The sequence below is a fragment of the Schistocerca nitens genome, chromosome 3 (genome assembly GCF_023898315.1).
Source record: "Schistocerca nitens isolate TAMUIC-IGC-003100 chromosome 3, iqSchNite1.1, whole genome shotgun sequence".
In the NCBI taxonomy this organism is placed as follows: Eukaryota; Metazoa; Arthropoda; class Insecta; order Orthoptera; family Acrididae; genus Schistocerca; species Schistocerca nitens.
The window spans coordinates 582,584,066-582,606,661 of NC_064616.1; the positions used below are offsets into that span (position 1 = coordinate 582,584,066).

Genomic DNA, 22,596 nt, shown 5'->3' on the forward strand with positions numbered 1-22,596 from the left:
TCTCTGACAAATCACCAGCAGGGAGTAAGCGGTCCCACATCACAGCAGGTTTCGATGTTTTAACACTCGTACCACTCCCCACATATACAGCTTCCATGGCTTACTCTGTCTCTGCACACAATTTCCCCCATTTCCCACACAGTTGGCTGTCTAGTCTTTGTGCCTATCTTACACGTTAAGAAATCTTCTGAAATATTTTGTTAGTTAAGCTAAACACTGAGTGTGATTTTCTATGTCCTATATAATGGCCTGTGACGCTACAATAGGTATTTGGAACAAATGTATGAATTAATCATTTGAATTTATAGGACATCATTTTTATAACAGTATGTCACTTGTATACACCCTTAGTTCTTGATGTGTACTGTAAACCACCTTGCCTCCGAGTGGTAAAAATCTTACCTCAAATATGAGTGCAAACAAGATGGCGAAATAAAGCTATGACTTTACACATAGGAAAATAAATATTTTATTCCCCTCTTTCTCTTTTCTCATTCACTATATCTAATAATGTCAAACGTACATGTTATTGATTTCAAAGCCAAATGACATATTTTGTGCACCTAAAAGGGTGCGGGAATGTGTCTAAATCCACATTTTTGTGCCATCTCTTGCAAGAGAGTGACAAAACTTTTTCCATGTATCAGCAAACCCAAATACACCCTAACTTTATCATTCTCAACAGAAGTTACAAGATTAAACTCACTGAGATCACTGGCAAAACTCAGAATGACTCAGTGATATAACTGTACCTTTCTTTCTTGCCTCCTTTCTCTTTATCCCTGTTTGGCTCAGAGGTTTGCTTCATGAAGTGTATCATTGTAAAAATTGCAATACATTGAATGAATAAGCAGAAAACTATGAATTTTCTACCAAGTGTTACTCATCAGATACACAATTAAAGTTTTAGATTTATACAAGCACATTCCTGGTGCAAATTCAATGTTTCTGATAGTAATAACTAGGGGCAGGAAAGAATCATTGTAATTTATAGCCAAATTAGGTTTTGTTTTTCATTTGGAGCTATTTTTTGCAAAGTTCTAAGTTATTTTTTGCCAAATTCAGTATCTTTGTCACCAGACTCGGTGTTACTTCTTACCAGATTTGGTGTTGTTCATTTTTCCAAATTTGGTGTTTTTTCAAATTTTGTGTTGTATTTGCTAATTTTGGTACCATTTTTGTCATAAGATCAAAGCTCATTACATGGGATGAACTGTCAGTTTAAGATTATATGTGAAACCCACCTCTGAGGAGATTAGAAGTCAAAATGCGGTTTCAACATTCAATAACTATCAGTTACTAATATTAGTAAACTGCCACCTCCACACTTATAAAATTTTTGTACAGCAGAATTAAAAATTTTGCAGTATCTCATAAAAACTGCCAATTTTGCATTATTTCACTAAAAACTGCTAATTTCATGTATCTTTTCTCGAAATTTTCTGTCTCTAGTAATAACTGCAATAATAGCCTATGTATTGTGTGAAAGTGTATCTAACATATATTTAGTATGTTGCTGGGTGGCTGCATGTCAAACTCATTTTATATAGTTAGCTGTTACTGACTGTTCATGATAGTCCCTTTGCCAAGTTGTTATACTGTGTAACTGTCCAATCAGTAACACATCAAGTGAATTTGTGAGGCTGGTAAAAAGTGAGATCTGCCATGCTGTGAAGAATACCCGGAGATTCAGGACTATATGTACTGGTGTTTGTCTTTTAATACTGAGGCTGTAGTATGCTGAAGGTATGAGTGTGCATATTTGATTATTAATGAATATTGGCAGCACCCTCCTACATTTGTTGTTGGGATATGCTCAACAACTGCTGCCACAGGGAAGTCACAGATTCCGAAGATTTAAACAATCTGTGTGTTATCCTGTTAAGATAACATTCAACATTGGTTTTGACAATTATGAAACATTTTTCCTTCCTCATAGCAGATACTGACCCTTCCTTCTTGTATGTCACCGATGAATATATATGAACCAGTACTTAAAAAGCAAGTACTGTTGAGTTTTTGACATGTATTGGAACATGCTGACAGACAATACCCAAGAATATTTGCAATGCATTTTGGATTTTATGACACGTCATTAAGGACTGCTTGGTAGTAATCTGATTGAACTGGTGTGAACAGTTAGTTATTTTTTATCACTATTACATTGGACAACATAAGTCTGATACATTTATGGTGATTCATTCATAATATTGAAATTTATGTATACATAAATGCTATGTTATATATCTAAAAACAAAGATGATGTGACTTACCAAACGAAAGCGCTGGCACGTCGATAGACACACAAACAAACACAAACATACACACAAAATTCTAGCTTTCGCAACCAACGGTTGCCTCGTCAGGAAATAGGGAAGGAGAGGGAAAGACGAAAGGATTTGGGTTTTAAGGGAGAGGGTAAGGAGTCATTCCAATCCCGGGAGTGGAAAGACTTACCTTAGGGGGAAAAAAGGACGGGTATACAGTCGCGCGCACACACACACACACACACATATCCATCCACACATATACAGACACAAGCAGACATATACAGGGGCAAAGAAACCCAAAACTCTTTGCCTCTGTATATGTCTGCTTGTGTCTGTATATGTGTGTATGGATATGTGTGTGTGTGTGCGCGAGTGTATACCCGTCCTTTTTTCCCCCTAAGGTAAGTCTTTCCGCTCCCGGGATTGGAATGACTCCTTACCCTCTCCCTTAAAACCCAAATCCTTTCGTCTTTCCCTCTCCTTCCCTCTTTCCTGACGAGGCAACCGTTGGTTGCGAAAGCTAGAATTTTGTGTGTATGTTTGTGTTTGTTTGTGTGTCTATCGATGTGCCAGCGCTTTCGTTTGGTAAGTCACATCATCTTTGTTCTTAGATATATTTTTTCCCACGTGGAATGTTTCCTTCTATTATATTCATATCATAAATGCTATGTTATGAATATATAAATGCTAGAATGCTGTTGGAATTTTGTTCTTGCCAGTTCATAGGGGTTATGTTAAATGGTGCATGTTTCTTATACAGTCTTCACAGAACAAAACCAGATTGCATTACTAACAAATTGTTTGTTAGGTGTATTAGTGCATGATTTTGTTTCGGCCTTTGAACTTGGGTCCTTACACTGTGACAAGTAACATGAAAAATCAGTCAGTTCAGTGGCTTTAGATAAGTGCTTTATTCCAGACATGCTCCTACCTCCTATCCTCCATCAGAAAATGTACTCTATACATCACTTTCTTATCTGTCTATTAAGTTAAAATTTTGCAATTGATGTTAAACGAACTTCTTGATGAGTTAGAGACTTGAAATTTTAATAATAGCTCAGAACTGGGTAGGGACAGGGGTGAAAAAAGTTGCTAACACCTGACATTTGGTCTGGCCTGCATGACTGGGTAATGTTGGAATGTGTTTCATGGATATACGTGCAGATAGGCATGGCCGAGCAGAGAGATGGGGCAAAGAGGGGATGGGTAGTGAGAGAGGGGAGGGTGGGATGAGATGGATGAAACAGGGGGAGGAGGAGACGAACAAAGATAAGAGTGGTTGATTGGCTAGGGGTAAGCGACTAAACAGCAAGGTCATCAGGCCCTCAGTCAAGTGTTCGTTCATACAGAGGATGTCCACTAGGAATATGTTCAGATGCGGAAAGTATGTAGGAGTGGTAAAAGCGAGGCTCTGAAGGAAATGCTGATGCCAGAGCTGAAAAAACAATTTGCAGAGAAGTAAAAGAATATGGATTGAATTCGTTTGTAGGTTAGAGCAGACAAGTGGTCTCTTAGGGCTCAGCTATGGTGAGAGAAAACCCCACCAGCATCTGATCCCCACTAGCCTGATTAAGGGCGAAGACAGCTACAGAGTAAACAATTCCTTCTATTCAAGTGCTCCAGAAAATTAAAAGGGAAAGGGTTAAAATTTAATGGAGGTAAGTTGAATGATTAATAATGAAACACAATGAGAGAAATAATTATGGCCGCACATGGGTGTCCCCCTGAGGTCTCCATGCAAAGAGGGCAGGCCCTCCCACAGCTGCCCCATATCTGATCCATCATTGGGAAAGCATTAAAGAGGAGGGCTGCACCCACAAATCAACAGAGTGCTACTCCTATAAGGGAAAAAAAAGGAAGGAAAAAACAGGGTGTGGCAGAAAAGGAGGCCAACCATGTAAACCCAATTAACACAGAGAAAAGGAGCAGTGACAGAGTCAGCAGGCAAAGGAGACAGGGTCCAGGGTTCCGGTTCCCGCTGACCAAGCATGTGGCTGGAGATGCCCCTAACCCCAGCCATCCCACCCCACCCTGAAAGCAGTTTAAAATGTTATATCTGAGAATAAAAACCACTGTCATGTAGAAAACAAAGAACCATTTCGGTTGTCCTGATGACCACTAGATGTTGTTGTTGTGGTCTTCAGTCCAGATACTGGTTTGATGCAGCTCTCCATGCTACTCTATCCTGTGCAAGCTTCTTCATCTCCCAGTACCTACTGCAACCTACATCCTTCTGAATCTGTTTAGTGTATTCATCTCTTGGTCTCCCTCTATGATTTTTACCCTCCACGCTGCCCTCCAATACTAAATTGGTGATTCCTTGATGCCTCAGAATATGCCCTACCAACCGATCCCTTCTTCTAGTCAAGTTGTGCCACAAATTTCTCTTCTCTCCAATTCTATTCAATACCTCCTCATTGTTGTTGTTGTTGTTGTTGTTGTGGTCTTCAGTCCTGAGACTGGTTTGATGCAGCTCTCCATGCTACCCTATCCTGTGCAAGCTTCTTCATCTCCCAGTACCTACTGCAACCTACATCCTTCCGAATCTGCTTAGTGTATTCATCTCTTGGTCTCCCCCTACGATTTTTACCCTCCACGCTGCCCTCCAGTACTAAATTGGTGATCCCTTGATGCCTCAGAACATGTCCTACCAACCGATCCCTTCTTCTAGTTAAGTTGTGCCACATACTCCTCTTCTCCCCAATCCTACTCAATACCTCCTCATTAGTTATGTGATCTACCCATTTAATCTTCAGCATTCTTCTGTAGCACCACATTTCGAAAGCTTCTATTCTCTTCTTGTCTAAACTATTTATCGTCCATGTTTCACTTCCATACATGGCTACACTCCATACAAATACTTTCAGAAATGACTTCCTGACACTTAAATCTATACTTGATGTTAACAAATTTCTCTTCTTCAGAAACACTTTCCTTGCCATTGCCAGTCTACATTTTATATCCTCTCTACTTCGACCATCATCAGTTATTTTACTCCCCAAATAGCAAAACTCCTTTACTACTTTAAGTGTCTCATTTCCTAATCTAATACCCTCAACATCACCCGACTTAATTAGACTACATTCCATTATCCTCGTTTTGCTTTTGTTGATGTTCATCTTATATCCTCCCTTCAAGACACCATCCATTCCGTTCAACTGCTCTTCCAAGTCCTTTGCTGTCTCTGACAGAATTACAATGTCATCGGCAAACCTCAAAGTTTTTATTTCTTCTCCATGGATTTTAATACCTACTCCGAATTTTTCTTTTGTTTCCTTTACTGCTTGCTCAATATACAGATTGAATAACATCAGGGAGAGGCTACAACCCTGTCTTACTCCCTTCCCAACCACTGCTTCCCTTTCATGTCCCTCGACTCTTATAACTGCCATCTGGTTTCTGTACAAATTGTAAATAGCCTTTCGCTCCCTGTATTTTACCCCTGCCACCTTTAGAATTTGAAAGAGAGTATTCCAGTTAACATTGTCAAAAGCTTTCTCAAAGTCTACAAATGCTAGAAACGTAGGTTTGCCTTTCCTTAATCTATTTTCTAAGATAAGTCGTAGGGTCAGTATTGCCTCACATGTTCCAAGATTTCTATGGAATCCAAACTGATCTTCCCCGAGGTTGGCTTCTACCAGTTTTTCCATTCGTCTGTAAAGAATTCGTGTTAATATTTTGCAGCTGTGGCTTATTAAAATGATAGTTCAGTAATTTTCACATCTGTCAACACCTGCTTTCTTTGGGATTGGAATTATTATATTCTTCTTGAAGTCTGAGGGTATTTCGCCTGTCTCATACATCTTACTCACTAGATGATAGAGTTTTGTTAGGCCTGGCTCTCCCAAGGCTGTCAGTAGTTCGAATGGAATTTTGTTTACTTCCGGGTCCTTGTTTTGACTTAGGTCTTTCAGTGCTCTGTCAAACTCTTCACGCAATATCGGATCTCCTATTTCTTATTCATCTACATCCTCTTCCATTTCCAGAATATTGTCCTCAAGTACATCGCCCTTGTATAGAACCTCTATATACACCCCTTGTATAGATCCTCTATATACTCCTTCCACCTTTCTGCTTTCCCTTCTTTGCTTAGAACTGGGTTTCCATCTGAGCTCTTGATATTCATGCAAGTGGTTCTCTTTACTCCAAAGGTTTCTTTAATTTTCCTGTAGTCAGTATCTATCTTACCCCTAGTGATTTGTGCCTTTACATCCGTACATTTGTCCTCCAGCCATCCCTGCTTATCCATTTTGCACTTCCTGTTGATCTCATTTTTGAGACATTTGCATTCCTTTTTGCCTGCTTCATTTACTGCATTTTTATATTTTCTCCTTTCATCAATTAAATTCAATATCTCTTCTGTTACCCAAGGATTTCTATTAGTCCTCATTGTTTTACCTACTTGATCCTCTGCTACCTTCACTATTTTGTCTCTCAAAGCTACCCATTCTTCTTCTACTGTATTTCTTTCCCCCATTCTTGTCAATCATTCCCTAATGCTCTCCCTGAAGCTCTCTACAACCTCTGGTTCTTTCAGTTTATCCAAATTCCAAATTTCTCAAATTCCTACCTGTTTGCAGTTTCTTCAGTTTTAATCTGCAGTTCATAACCAATAGATTGTGGTCAGAGTCCACATCTGCCCCTGGAAATGTCTTACAATTTAAAACCTGGTTCCTGAATCTCTGTCTTACCATTATATAATCTATCTGAGACCTTCAAGTATCTCCAGGCTTCTTCCATGTATACAACCTTCTCTTATGATTCTTGAACCACGTGTTAGCTATGATTAAGTTATGCTCTGTGCAAAATTCTACCAGGCGGCTTCCTCTTTCCTTCCTTACTCCCATTCCATATTCACCTACTACGTTTCCTTCTCTTCCTTTTCCTACTATCGAGTTCCAGTCACCGTACACTAGATATTAAATTCAAATAAAAAGCTGTCTTCATGTTTAAATGTGGTATCATAAAATTCTGAGAGAGTATAAATAATTTAAGACTAAAGGCAACAACTCGGTGAATACTAAGGGTGGTGAGTCATCAACAGTACATGAACAAGACTGAAAACTTTACGAATTTTTGGACATGTCTTATTTTGAGACAGAGTATACATGCAAACTTGTAAGGGTGCATTGTGCCGGCTGAACAAAGTGTGCCAGGCACAAATTGTTCAGCAAACACAATGTACCCATAAAGAGGTGTGTGTGTGTGTGTGTGTGTGTGTGTGTGTGTGTGTGTGTGTGTGTGTTTTATTTGGGTGGAAGGGGGGGGGGAGGAGGAGGAGGATGAGTTTCCCATACCCTTTCTCATAAAAAGGATATTTCAGAAAGCCAACAAAGTGTTCAGTCTCATTTATGTGCCTGTCAGTGGCTCAACACCTCTACTGGTTGGTGAGGTGTTGCCTTTACTCTTAAATCATATATCTTTAGATTTACTTCATCAATTATAATTGAGATTGTGATGCACAAGGTGATGTTCTTGTAAGCAAAAATCTAAAGCATTTTCCATGATTTGGCCATTACCGGTCATAATTATATTTTCAATTGATTTCAAACGATACATGTTTCCCCTATGCAGAAAGAAGAGAAAATCAGAATGCTGAAGTTACGCCTCCAAGAACGAGAAGCAGCTAAAGCAGCAGCTGGAGTCAGTTTGGCACAACAGAGCTCTTCTCACCACCACCAGCAGCAAAGTCAGCCAGAACATGGTGCACAGCAGCAGCCCCAACAGCAGGTGGATGACGCCCTTCCTACAGGTCTGAAAGCCAGTAGAGATACTCTGATTATCACAGATATTCGTACTAGCGAGCGCGCATCTGTCTCTTCTTTTGGCAAAGGCATTTCGTATACTCGGAGTACAATAGTCAACCCATCTGATTATGAGCTTTCTGACTCATACTTATAAAATTATTTTTACCCCTTGAAGTGAATTGTTCTTGTTTGTAGAATGTGATTTGATCATTATTTACCCATGTGAATGTCAGTCAGTTATTTATTTTTCTCCTATTTATAATTTAATGGGTGGCTTTTAATTGTAAAATTTTCTCCCCTGTGTTCATAAATTATTTGTTATTGGAAATTATTACTGCAAAAGTCATTTCTAATGGTGTAATTGCACAATGTGTAGTGTATTATAGCTTCTCTAAGCACTCCAGTAGGTAGTAGTAATTTGTTTAACCAAGGGTTGCACAGATTTCTCTGTATATGTCTAAACATAACTGTACCAAGATAACATTTCACTGATTGTACTTCATGATAACTGTTGCATACACTGCAGTTTACTTGCAGTATAGATAAAATTTTACACGTGCGGGTTGCTCTGATTTTATCTGGGTGATAGTTGCTGCATGCATTATGACCAAATTCTGTCATTGGTATTATGTTAGATTGCTGAGTGTGCATTTACTGTCTTATAATAGCTCCATAAAATGCGGCATTAATGGGTTTATTTGTAGTGTGTCATTGCAGTAATACGTTATATTGAGATCGATTTTTGCTGGTAAGGTATTTTTTGCCTTAGTTCAATTAATTTGCATCACAGACACCTGTCTGCTTCAGTTTGATGGAAAGACGAGGTAGATAACTACCATGTTAGGCAAAAGAGATGTGCTTATTAACCTATTACTGAAACACGCTTATGAACCTATTAATGAAACAATTAGTGAAATTGGGATGCAGATAAACTAGCAGAGAGAACAAATGGCAATATCTAGTGCTGGAACTTTTTACGTGGTCATTTCACTTATAGAAAGGGGCTGATGAGTATTGATGTGTAAGTGATACATCACTACTCTCCAAATATGAGTTTTGAGCAATGGGCAAGCTCATAGATAGGATGAAAAATTGCTTAACTTTCAAAGTCCCGAAGTCCTCCTCCACCTCCACCTCCACCTCCACACACACACACACACACACACACACACACACACACACACACACACACACACACAGTCAGCTGGCAATGATAGAAGACAAAAGTAAGTGACTCTCTCTCTCTCTCTCTCTCTCCCTCTCTCCCTCTCTCCCTCCCTCCCTCCCTCCCTCTCTCCCTCTCTCCCTCTCTCTCTCTCTCTCTCTCTCTCTCTCTCTCTCTCTCTCTCTCTCTGTGTCTGTGTGTGTGTGTGTGTGTGTGTGTGTGTGTGTGTGTGTGTGTGTGTGTCGAGAGAGAGAGAGCATGATTTGGAGGAGTATATTGTTCAACTGCTGAAGAATTTTTCTTCTTTATGTGCCTGATTGTTGCTCAACACTCATTTTGTTTGGTGAGTAGTGATTTATTTTCATAAGTAAAGCAGTCATCAATCTGATGATTGTTTTGAACTCCACAATGCTTTACTAGGCATGGTCCTGTTGGAGGAGGGATGCCATTGCCTTCCTTTGATCTTTAAACTGACTCACCCAGCCAGTTATAGGGGGACCAACAGTTTAACATGGATTTCAAACCACAGTGCAACTCGGCATTTTTCACATCGATAAACATTTCTAGATGTGGAAGAGGTGATAAATAAAGGATAAAAATCCTAGCATTGACCGAGGATCAAACATGAGGATAAAAATCCTAGCATTGACCGGGTATCAAACGTGAAGCTACTAAGCCACACTTGAGGTGACAGATAAGTGAATAAATCTATTCACACTCTTCATTGACCAGATTTGCAGTAGATGGTGAAATGACTGTGATTTATTATTCTTAAAAACTGTTGCTATCACCATAAACAATGCAATAGGCTCATTTACAACTCTTAAGTTTCTTGGGATGTAGTGGTATGAAACTGCTGATATTTTCCTTTACAGAAACATTTTTTATTGTTTCTATACTTACTATGAAACCCTTCACTCACACATTCTTGGAAAAATACTAATGTTTTTCTTGTAACTGACTTAATAACAGTACACCATGGCCACCAATACAAACCTCAAACCTGTCATTAAGAGTTAATGTGGAAACAAAAATCTTTGAAACATCACAATCGCCCCATTCTAAAAGTCCTTGTTTGTCATACTGGAACACCTAATTAACTAGTTGATATAATTTTATCACAGGCATTATGCTGTTGTGCATAATGTGCATCGACAACTTTCAATGGAAACTGCTGGTTTTCTGTGAAAATCTTGGTAATGGTTAATGTTCAGTTTATATCTACATCACATCCTTTTGTTTGTAATCCACATAATGGTGAATGCGAAAGAGAGAGAAGGGGGGAGGGGGGGCGGGAGGTTTTTATCTGTATTAGAAAAAGAGAGAGAGAAATCTGTAGTGCAACAATGGCAGGAATAATTAATGTTTTTAAAGCTAACCACTATGCAGAAGGTAGAACATTCAGAGTTGTTAATTACCAGTTATTTTGATTTTACTATACCACATATTATATTGACGATCTGCAGAAATATTTCTTTTGAAGGATAATGTGAAGATATCTGATAATTCTGTACTTTTTGGCAACCGACACTACTCTGCAGCACTTACATCTCAAGATCTTATTCTTTACAGTAGATTCACTTGCCATTCAGCATGTTTGCAATTACTTTTCAGACATTAATTTGCTTTGTTATGAATGTTGCTTATTTAAATTCATTGTTGCTATATGTGTGTGCATTTATGCAGCTGTTTCTTTTGGAGGAAATGGGCAGTGATAGCATGAAACTAGCCATATGTTGGGCATAGGTGTCACAGTAATTTAGTATGATGTATATCTTTCACAGTGTTTTTAAAATGTGGAGCACTTTGTATTAAATTGTTTTGTGCATAATGTTATTCATCTTACATACATGTGCTACTTTGAGCATGTTTTACTGGCACAGTTTATATCTGAGTAAATAGTGCTCTTGAATGTTTCGAGAAAATTGTGTAATTTTTGTGAATGAATTTTTTGTAATTACCAGATAAAAATTTGCAATTTTTGTATTGTGTGGTAACAAATTAATCCAGGAAGTAAGTGTACAAGAACACAGAACTTCATAGCTATCTCTTTTCAGGAATGAGCTGCGTATAATATGCTAGCTCCGTGACGTCTGTGATTCTCAACATGCTTTTCCAACACCTGGATTGTCATCTTACCAAGGTCTCAAACATTCTGTTAAAAAAGTGATATTTTATTTGTGGTACAGCTGACGAAGGTTTTTTAATGTTTTCCTCTTTCTTGAATGCTGATTTCTCAGCTTCTATGTGCTCATTCAAAATTATGCTCAGATCATAATTGTTATGGTCTGAACTTGAATAGTCTTAAGGAATATGTGTGTATGATAGTGAATATTAATAGATGCTTGTGATGTGTCAGCCCTGTGATGAAAGGCAGTACTAATATATGCCCATATGAGAATGTTGTGTGTTGTAGTTCATACTGAGAAGATTGTGTGTGTTTCCATATTGCTCTGAGGTATGCAATATTCTGTGCCATACTGCATTTTTCCCTCAAGAAGTTCTGTGGAAATAAAAAACAATTTTGCGACGTATCTGAAGTATATGGTATAATATTTATCCATTAAAGAATCAGTGTGCTTGCTAGGGACATATATACAGTTTATTGTGTGTGTGTGTGTGTGTGTGTGTGTGTGTGTGTGTGTGTGTTTTCAAGTGCAAGCTGAAATGTCATAAAATGTCCAGCATGCCTAAATGACATGTCATCATTGAAATAACATATATTTGGTCTTTTAAACCAGTTATCATATTACAGGCTATGAGTACATATGACAACTGGGACAAGATATATCTTACTTCGACAATGATGTCATTTAGGCATGTCCAACTGTTTATGACGCTTCAGCTTGCACTTGAGATTGGGTATAAAGCTAAAATTATTATTGTGTGAAATTGCTGAATAGAAATTTACCGTCAACTAGTGGAAACTTGTTTCAAAAGTTCCCTATGACTGTGGTCCCCCAAGAAGTGAAAACCAGTGGGGAAAAAGCAGTATCAGCACTAGGTGAAACTGCTAATTTTTATTGTGTTGTCAGTGAATAGGAAATTAGCAACATTTGTTTATAATTTCTCTGTTAGTGTGCATGCTGTGTTATAAAATTAGGATATATAATTATCCTTTAAAGTATTTGAAGTAGTCTCGCAATGTGCTGCTGTGATGTGTTGTGGGTAGTTTATCATAGTCTCATACTGAAGAACATGTCATAAGCTTAATGTCACTAACTTTTACTAGTGACAGTTAAAATTCGTACGTAGTTATAGGGTTCTCCTTTGAAGGTGGGTTTTTGTTGTGACATGAATTATTAATTCTGTAGATGTGTTTAGGAAAGTTTTGGCAGAATGTAAATAATTTAGGAGGAAATGACAGATACACACACACACACACACACACACACACACACAGAGTCAGCTGGCAATGTTGAAAGACAACAGTGTGTGTGTGTGTGTGTGTGTGTGTGTTGTATTTACAGTTTATTGTTTTCTTATGTTCAGAACTAGAATATCTGCATATTATTCTCAGCTATTTTGATTCAGTGTAAAATATCACAGCAGCTCATTTTAAACTATCACATATCCTAACAGTCCTTGAAATTGTAAATTAGCTGTTTATTTTTAAAGTTGGAAGAAATGGAACAAATTTTATTTAACTGAATTGTGGGAATATCAGTTAAACAATTATTTCCACTTATATTCTGCCTAAAAAGACTTGTTGAATACCTCTACAGGCCCTGTAATTTCTGAGATTGCTTAAACCATGTTCCCTGTAACAGACAGAACTGAAATTTTAAAGCTCACATTTTTCAGTCACATTGAATTTATTTATTCCTTCCCCCGTAACATCTTACTATGTATCCTAAAGTATGTCACCTTGGAGATGGCATCAAATTATTCTTGGCCTGCACCCTGGCTTTCTGATCCTTGTGTTTACTTCAGTTGTGTTATAATGAAGGAACCAATAATTCATATTCAGAACTGGTTGCCATTGGAGTAAGGTAAATTAAATTCAAGTTACTTACAATTTTTTTGAAAATTCCATTTCCCAAGTACCAAGTCTGTGAATGTATTTTGTCATGCTTTACATTGTAGTTGCCAGTATGTTGAGAAGATAAAAAGGCCATGACATACCTGTATGGATGCATGCTGTAAGAGATCTGTTAAAGATGGATGACGCCCAACATTTTATGTTAGTGTCCATGTAGACTTACTGATAGTGCAGAAAGAATGAACCCATGTTACATCATATAACAGAATGAATAAATTTTATTTCATATAAGTGCACCCTGCTTGTTCACATTTTGAAATAAATTATTGTTCACTTAATTTTGATCTTCATGATATTTAAACTAAAGAAGAGTTCCTTGTACATAAAACAATTGTACAGTTTCATCAATACTGTGTTACGTAAATTGCAGTACTTACTATTTTAGTACCTGCTGGAAAATCATTTTCTTGTGCAACAGCTGAAATGACCTGTCCGTTACAGTTGTGTGCGTGTGTGTGTGGGGGGGGGGGGGGGGGGGAGAAGTGATTTAAACCAGGTGGAGAAAATGATTTTTCGAAATATTTACTTATCATAAAAAGTGCAAATGATAGATGAAACGCGGACAGGTCATTTAGTGAAAACCTTCATATGAAACACTGAGGATTAAGTTATGATGATTGTTAGATAAAGTAATTTTTACGCACTGTAATAAAAGAAGAAGAATGAGTTGGGAAATGCATGCCAACAATGTGGATGGTAGTAGCCCAGATCAGAGGAGAAACACATTGACTGTCCTTACTGCGGAACATGCAACTGCAGAAATAGTTTTTCTGTCAGTCAATGATTGTCACACACATCACTACAATGCCCATTGACCTATGTATGTCATGGAATTGGCAGTGCTTTCTGTTCAGTGAAGTATCTGAGGTTGGGTTTGTTCATTGTTGGTGATTAGCTGAAGGCGAGAGTGCTGCACGCCGAGTGCGTTCCCCCATAGCCGACTGTAGCTGAAGATTGCAGATTAGCTCCCATAGTTCCACAAATGAAATTTGTTTCTACTGTAAGGATACTTCTTACAATTATATGTGGAACAGATAAATAAATTAAATTAATGGAATGTAACACTTTTCTCATTTTTATTTACAGTACTTAAAAATACTTTTGCCTTTCCTATTGTTACCATTACTACTGGGTACTGTTCTGATAAAACACATCTAAATGGATGAGAGGAAAATGCTGTCCTGCTACTCAAAATGTCAAATAAATTGTTCATGTGTTTTGTGTTTTAAGCTGTATCAATCTGCTTTGCCTTAGTTGCTCTACGTTTCCAGACAGCTGCAGCAACAGTATGGCTGAGTACTTGATCTGCCATTTTCACAGTCATTTTCTGAAATGAATCAGGTTGTAAATGACTGTCAGTGAATTTTAACAGTATCCGTTTGTTTGTTTTTTTGTCAATATTGTATGTCAGCCTGACGTCTTCAAACGAAACAAGAGCATCGTTGAAAGTGAAGTTGCCACTGAGCAGATTGGTTTGTATGCTTTTGAATAAACATGGAACATCCTAAATAGAAAACACTCACTGTCTATTCCTACTGAAATACGGTTTTTCTGGTATAACCTGTAAATGCCTGTGCATGCTTCAGCTGAAAGCTCCCTGATCATAAATGACCAGTTTTCATTCCAGGTTTGCATTTTGCTATAAGATAATTTGCTCCTGTTAGAGTCCCAATAAATCTGCATGTTTTACTCCTGAATTAGACTAAAAGTATGAAACAGGCAGTTTCTAGTTACTGTAGTTACCTCTAATCATAAAAACAATTGCATAATTTGTGTAAGGGGTTTCCTTCCCATATCACCTAAATCTTCCAGACCGCCTACTAAATCTGGATCGTTTGTGTATTCCAGATGCCACATTATTGACATCTTGTCAAAAGACATTACACATGCTCTTTCTAAACAGAATTGTGCCTCAGATTTCTTGCTAAGTTGATTAAAAAGGCTTTCGTTAAATCCTGGTAGAAATTTTGTGGTACCATTCCATTGTCTAATTGTAGACTGCCCAGGTAAAATGATGCCCAGTTTTTGAAAAAAAAAATATACGTTGAAGATTTGTAAAATAACATTAGAGAGATTTTTTTTCAGCCAAGGACCAATGTCACTTGTTTGCTCTTGCGTTGCGTGTCAACCCCCAGTGCCCTGGAATAATGAGAAACTGCTAAACACGTGGGTTAATATTATATGAGTTTCTAAAGTGCACTAATCATCCCTTTAATTTTTGACAAGTAGGAAGATTTGTTTTTTAAAGATCCGTTCATATTATTAATTTTTTGTTTCACTATTTGCTTTTGTGGAGGAGTATCAGCGTCATCATCATCATCATGATCACACCATAAAGAATTTTCTTTTAATTGTCTTGTAGGCATTTCTGTGATTTCTGAAAATACTTCACACTTTTGTGGTGTTCTATTGGTTTCTGCCATAAGGTGACTAGCTGCACTGTGTGTTCTTCATGGTGTACTCACTTTCAGTTCAGGTGATGGTGGTCTTGTCCGTGGGTCCCTCACATATTGCTGAAGAACCAGTATCAGATGTAAATTTTAGAATAGAGGAACTGCTGTTTGTGTAAGCTGTTGTTACCTGGTGTTCGTGAATGATTTGCCTTAAAAATGAGCATCACACAGGAGTCTGTTGTGCTACTTTTCTGGATCCATACCCAGCAATCTGGCATTGCTTGTAACAATAACTGTCTCTGACAAAAATGCAAAATATATATTTAGAGTCCATTAATAACTCTAGCAGCTCATATAGTGTTAGATTCATTAAAAGAAATCTTTCATCAAGTATTTGCAAACAGAGCTCTTTATTTTCAAGCTTTGCTGGACTAATTTAAATACTTTGATTTTGAGAGTCATGCACGATTTAGTGCACATTCAAGAGACAGTTCTATATCACATTTCAGTCCCTACATTCTTGAAATGTTGTGTTTAATGCAAGGATATTTTAAGCATGGATAACACTAATCAAATGAACATTGATGCAGATTGCATTCTCTCATGTGCAAACAGTAGGCGTGTGTGAGCAAACAACATGTTTGCTTCAGATTTCACTTGCTATCCACCATGCCTGTGACCTTTTGAAAACATTCAAAAACATGTGATTTCTAATCTCTTATTCTATGTGACATTATTTGCTTCATAACCTGTCTTTAATGTTGTTTTCCTTTCTTGCTTAGCTTTTTCACACCGAGAAACTATTTATTAGCGAATTTATAATCTCAGTGTTTGCAAGTGTTTATCTGATGAAATTCTTTTCCTGTTGTGTTTCCTTCCATTCACTACCATGTAAATGCTCTTGAAATGCACAGTGAGTAATGGAAAGGAATGGCAGAGAACACTAATTAATTGCACACTGAAGCCTGGTTTCAGAGAACAAGAATACTCTCTGGTCTAAACGATTGACAAGCATGAGAAAACATTTGGTCACATTTGGTATGCATTTGCCGATGTTTGCTCTTGTTCAGTTAGTTGTCAGTCTTATAGTGAAGCATCAAAGAAGGCTTGCATTCTCTCCACTTTTTCACTAGCATCACAGACAGTATTCTTCTGCTGATTTGTGTGTGAACTACTTTATGGTTATCATCAGTTATTTATGTTCTGCATTTAAATTTCTTCCACAAGTATAATGAGGAACCAACAAAAGGTATCAATCAACATATGTGCAAGGTTTTGGGATAATGCTAAAGAAGGCTGGAGCACAAATCAGGTTCACATGAACTGCCCAATGCCTTTCATGATTATGTAAAAATTCACACACCTACATACTTACTTTCCTACTCCATTTTGCTTACTTTGTCTAAAACAGCAGGCAAAATAATTCTATCTCAATATCGAAGTTGTATGTAATCTGTTACTACTGTTTGTGGTCGGGCAAAGTTGCTCCAAATTTCACCGAATGAAATGTCATCTAGTTGTTGTTGCCCCCAGTAATGGTGTGATGCTGTCGTTGCCTGGTGGCTGTTCACTGACGAGGACTGCCTGCCAGAGCAAGTGCTTGGTCAATCTGTTTCTTCTGTGATCTGGGGTAGTAGTGTGGATGATACTCCATTTTGAAATGTGACTGCTTTCCAGGTAAAATTTGAAAGAACCACTTCATTCATATAAATTCTTTTGCATTTTCTATGGAGGGTTTTTGGTTCAGAAGATTCCTTTGCAGACAGGTTCTGACAGAGTATAAAGGCACTAAATTTAGGTTAAAGACTGTAAATGCAGTCATTCTTACTTTTTTATTTGTCAAGAAAATAAGAATTTGCACAAGCCTTTAAACTATAGAATGAAACTACTACTGTGTTTGTTTGGTTTTCATTTATCTTTTTCTACAATGTAATAAGTGTACAACTTGCAAACAATTTGACAGTATGTCACACTTGTTTGCTAGTCATAAAGTGTTATGCATTAATAGAATGTAGAATTTTCTAGATTTAACAGTTGAGATTGCATGTATTGTCAGAGATTTGTCCAGATATCTTGATATCTCTGTATATGTTGTGTAGTTGAAATTAGTGTAGAGTAACATTGTATATATTATTCATCTGCATAGAGTAATGCTGTTCAACTTCTTTACTGTCACTGAAATACTGATTTATTTTCTCCATCAGTGGTGATCAGTTTTCTTTTTGCAGTATCTGTTAAAAATAAAAGTATTTCAGCTCTCTCTCTCTCTCTCTCTCTCTCTCTCTCTCTCTCTCTCTCTCTCTCTCTGTGTGTGTGTGTGTGTGTGTGTGTGTGTGTGTGTGTGTGTGTGTGTAGGGTGAGGGAGTGGGGGGGGAGAGAGGGGGGGGGCAAGGGGGGAGGTGCATATGAGTAAAAGTTGAAATTGGCTCTGTAAATTGTGAATATGTGGCATTTTCTATTTTCAAAATAAAAATGCTATTCCAGAGCACACCAAAGCTTTTTGGGTTATTTTAGAGATGGAATTCCCATTTTAAACATTCTGCTTTGAAGTTACTTGGGATTAGAGTTGTGATGGTATTAAGAGTTCTGCAAAAGATGAGCAACAGTCATAAAAATTCTAACATTAAAGGTGCTGAATAGAATCTGTATATCTTGCGTATTACAACTTTGCTCCGATCTATTGAAATAAAAGCCATGTTTAACTTCTATAAATTAAATGGAAATATGAAACGCATATGATCTGATGAACTTTTACAGCTATTTGATCATAAGACAAGGTATTTCAGTACATTGTGGCTGGCAGAGGATAAGAAGTTTATAGGGGTATGGTTGCTTGGTATGTAGAAATTATAGCAGAATACATCTATCATGTGAACACATGGCTTGTGGAAATCAAGTAATGAAAAAAAAGAGGAATACTCCATTTTAAGAGATGGAATGTTGTATCGTATGAAATAAATGGTGGCTCGAAGAGGCTATTATCAGTAATTACTAGTGTGTACATACAGTCAAACCACTGTTTGTACACTTTACTTTAAGTGGAACTTCCAAAAGTAGGAAGAGCCCTCTGCAAAGCTTGATTTGTATTTGAAGTAACTTCATGTATGTTCTAATGAATCACATTAGATTGTACATAGAGGCATGTGAAAGCCTATATCATTGCGGTGTGTTGCAATATGCATTAAATTTGTCATTTAAATAATTTGTTTCTGTAAGAATACTGGATCATCACCTTTCTGTGTAGCCCAAGTGACCTATCATTGTATGAAGTTGGCAAGAGAGACCTATCGTCTCTGACCTAGCAGAATGTTCTAGTTCACTTGCATCGAGGATGGTGAACTCCACAGTGACATGCAATAAATGTTTTTAATGAGAAAATGCAGATGATGTTTTTCATTTTTAAATATATGCAATTTCGAGACAAATTTTATTTGCTTTTCTTGCTAAGTTTCCACAAAGTTTGCTAGTTTGAAGCAGTTTCTCTATGAAGGTATATATGTAAGCAAATGCGTGCATTTATGCTAGCATGTTCATTTGTGCTTATAGAATGGCTGCACAGTATGTACACATATACTTAGAATTTGTAGATGTGATAGAGAGTATATTTCTGTCAGAGTAACCTGTTGTCTATATTTCTGTGTGTATTTGTAGTAAACTTGTAAAAGACTGGAGTTCAAGAAAATATTTGGAAGTGTATTACTCAAGCAAACAAACACCTTTTAAGTTTCCAACTGAGTATCAGCTGCTTAAGCTCATCTTCTCATTCATAATTTATTCCACTGAAAATATTTAAAACAAAAGTATAAAGATTTTTTGTAGAATTCTCTGAAAACAGAATAAAGCAGGTTATATTGTTTCAATTAGTAATAGTTTTCATGTGCTAGAGCTGACTGATGACAGTGATCTTCATTCAAGGTTTATTATGCAGAAAATGTGCTGTTAATTTAGATTTTAGTCATGGATTTCAGAATTGGCGTCACAGAGAAGTTACATGTTCACCAAACAGTTTACAAGTCACATCTCTATGTTGATGTTACAAAGGGAAAGATAATATGTTATGTGTAACATTAAAATGCCGTATCTGATAAATGCACTTCCATTTATGTATAAGAGCTCTTGTCATAAAGCACCTGTAAGTGAAGACATAATGTGTGGAATCTCAGATGGAAGATTTTTCCTTCTTTGTGTTGTTTGAGGTAAACAAAGGTGTGAAGAAAGTTGCTGTTGTTTTATATGTTTATTTGTAATATTATAATGTGTAGTATATGTGAGGTATGTATGTATGTATTGTACTGCCATTATGGCTCTACTTCCATGCTGAATGTAAATAAATGTTTTGATTGTAAAAATTCAGTTTCAATGTCTGGTATTCTATGTATCTAAAGTACAAGTCCTCTCCCCTTGTTAAAGTTCCCTAAAAACCAAAACTAAACATGGGAAATATAACACTTTTAAAAGTCAATATCCAGAACCTATTGTTACACATTTGCAGTTTTATACAGTTTGGCAATAACTGAGTTACTTGACATCAGCAATACTATCAGCAAATGTTGTTAGTTCTTGTAGCATCATTTAAACCAGGTCTTACTGATTTTTGTACTGATTGTTTGAAACAGAAGAAGAGCAGGAGGGACTGATCTTTTTGCTTCTACTAGGTAGACACGTCTAAGTGGAATGATTGGGTAAGGACATTCGGTATTTGGTGGAGAGAAAAAACACATGGAAAATGCCCAATTTGAAAATGTGAGGTTCAACACCCTTAAAGTTGATAAATATACTGCTTTGTTTCTGGAAATCAGTATAACACAAAAGTTAGGTGACCAAATCTGATATATTGATATGCTTTTCTTTTCAAAAGAGCACACAGTTGAACATTTTTTATTAGTCAGGCAGTAAATGCATTCAGCTTCTTTGACTATCAGATTTTGAAATTAGATTATAACAACAATTGTTGTCCAGAGATGCAATAAGTTGAGTATCATGCCATTAAATGAGTGTAAAACCGTGATGATTTCATAACCAATATTAGGTTTTATGTAATAGCTACAACACCGAATATTCTAAGAGTCTGTGAATAAAAGGAGGAAAAGGAATTTCATAAGCATAGTTAGACATAAGTGGATTAAACATTTCTGGAAAACCCTAGGTGTGGGGGGAGTAAGAGAAGGGAGGAGGGCTAAAGTCATGTGTACAGGACATGAATATGTTGACTAAGATGGTGTCTCATTATGCGATAAATACTCTCTGTGTGTGATAAGCATTGGTAACTGCCCTGTCAGAACTTCATCAGTAATAAAGATTTCAGGTATTCAAACTGCGCTATACATGTTCAAAGTAATTAATGAAGCCTTTTCTCAGCCCTTCTGTATATATGCATCTGATTTATTATTCTGGTATGTCTTTTAATGTTTGTTTATACTCTTGTCCTTATTTCTGTGCAAGTAGTGAAAGATACAGGTTTTGTAACAGTAAATAACTTCCCTATAGAGAAGAAATGAAAGGGAAGCAAGATACAAAGATTTCTTGTTTTTCTTTGGCACTGACAGAAGTAGAAAGATTAATGTTCAGTTCATTGGTAACACCAGTTGCTTTTCAGTCTTCCTGCATGCTTTTAAATACTGCAGTATTTTGCTTACTAGTATTTGTTATAATTGTTAATTATTTTGGACGTTCTGCTGATATCTGATTATGTAGTATAATGTTTGCAATTTGTTATGTGCACTGTTTTTCCCTTTTGTGCTTATAAATGCCTTTGTACTGTACTTCTTTTTGGGTTAAGTTCAGTTTCTTTTATTCAGTTCGTGAACTGCAAAACACTCCCCTCCTCTGTTTCAATTACAATAAAGGAAAGTTTGTGAATGGCATGTAAGAGTTACATGTTTGCAAAAGAGATGGACCTGCAGAGTAGCTGACTAATAAAATTTCATTTGTATGAATGTGATAAAGAATTTGAGCAATATTTGATCACTTGTTATACTACAGATGTAAAGAGATGAGTCTGAAAAGAAATCCAATGTTTATTATTTACAGATATTTCCTTTACTTGAGTCAAATACAATGTTCAGAAATTTTAAATAAATTCATTGAGAGAAAGTTTTAAAGAAATTTGTATCTGTGGCTTCACATTATACTTCCTTTTCAAATTTTGTGCCCCACACCCTTCAGCTCGCATTTGGCCTATATGAGTATTTATGAAATCACATCACACCTTCTTTCCTAAAGCCGGACGGTGTGTAGTCTACAGCCATATGCTTTTTGCAATTGCATATTAGCTTTGTTTATTTTCTAAAAGACTGCTGCAACCACAATTTTCCAATTTGCAGTTTACTGGAAGTGGTACACAGACACTTGGCACTTGCTCCTGTCATTATACATCACTGTTTGTAAAACTCAACAACAGTGTGGAAGAAGCATGCAAATGTAACATATGTACAGCACTTTCAAAGTGTTGCATGACATAACCAGTAGGGTTCTAGCGGGGTGTCGAACAACGCATGTCATCATTTTCTGTCAGTTAATTTTACAACAGAGGTTATACTGTACCCTTAAATGATTTGGCATTTGGAGGGAGCAAAGCATGTCATAAAATTCGTTGGTCATATTGTGAAATTGCAGTATTGATTTTTATGTGTGGGCGTGGGTTGGGAGGGTGTGGTTGGAGGATGGGACAGGGTGAGGTTTGAAGAGATTTGGACAAATTGTAAATATCACATTGGGTCAGGATCTTGGATTTTGGGCTGCTCTTTCACACTCCGTTGACAAGCTGTAGGTCTTTACCTAAGTGTATGAAGAAATGAACTATAGAGTCTTCATTGCAGACAACTGTACACCATCATGAAACAAATTGTCTTCACTGATGAGTCTCACTTCAGCTTTGTCTACACTGAATGTAGAGATTACAAGAAATGCTATTCAAATGACAGCTATCCCCAAAACTGCATTATCCAGCATGATGGGAGCCATTGGTAGCTACTAACAA

General features: G+C 37.0%; 1 protein-coding gene across 1 annotated transcript in view; it reads left to right on the plus strand.

Annotated features, from left to right (window-relative positions):
- Positions 1-13,466, plus strand: part of LOC126248497 (gamma-aminobutyric acid type B receptor subunit 1) — a 117,130-nt gene extending 103,664 nt beyond the window's left edge. Inside the window, exons 16-17 of the mRNA XM_049949534.1 lie at positions 7,845-8,022; positions 11,240-13,466. Of these exons, the coding sequence (XP_049805491.1) occupies positions 7,845-8,022; positions 11,240-11,256 (195 nt within the window). The 3' untranslated portion in view covers positions 11,257-13,466. The remainder of the gene's footprint in view (positions 1-7,844; positions 8,023-11,239) is intronic.
- The last annotated feature ends 9,130 nt before the right edge of the window (positions 13,467-22,596 follow it).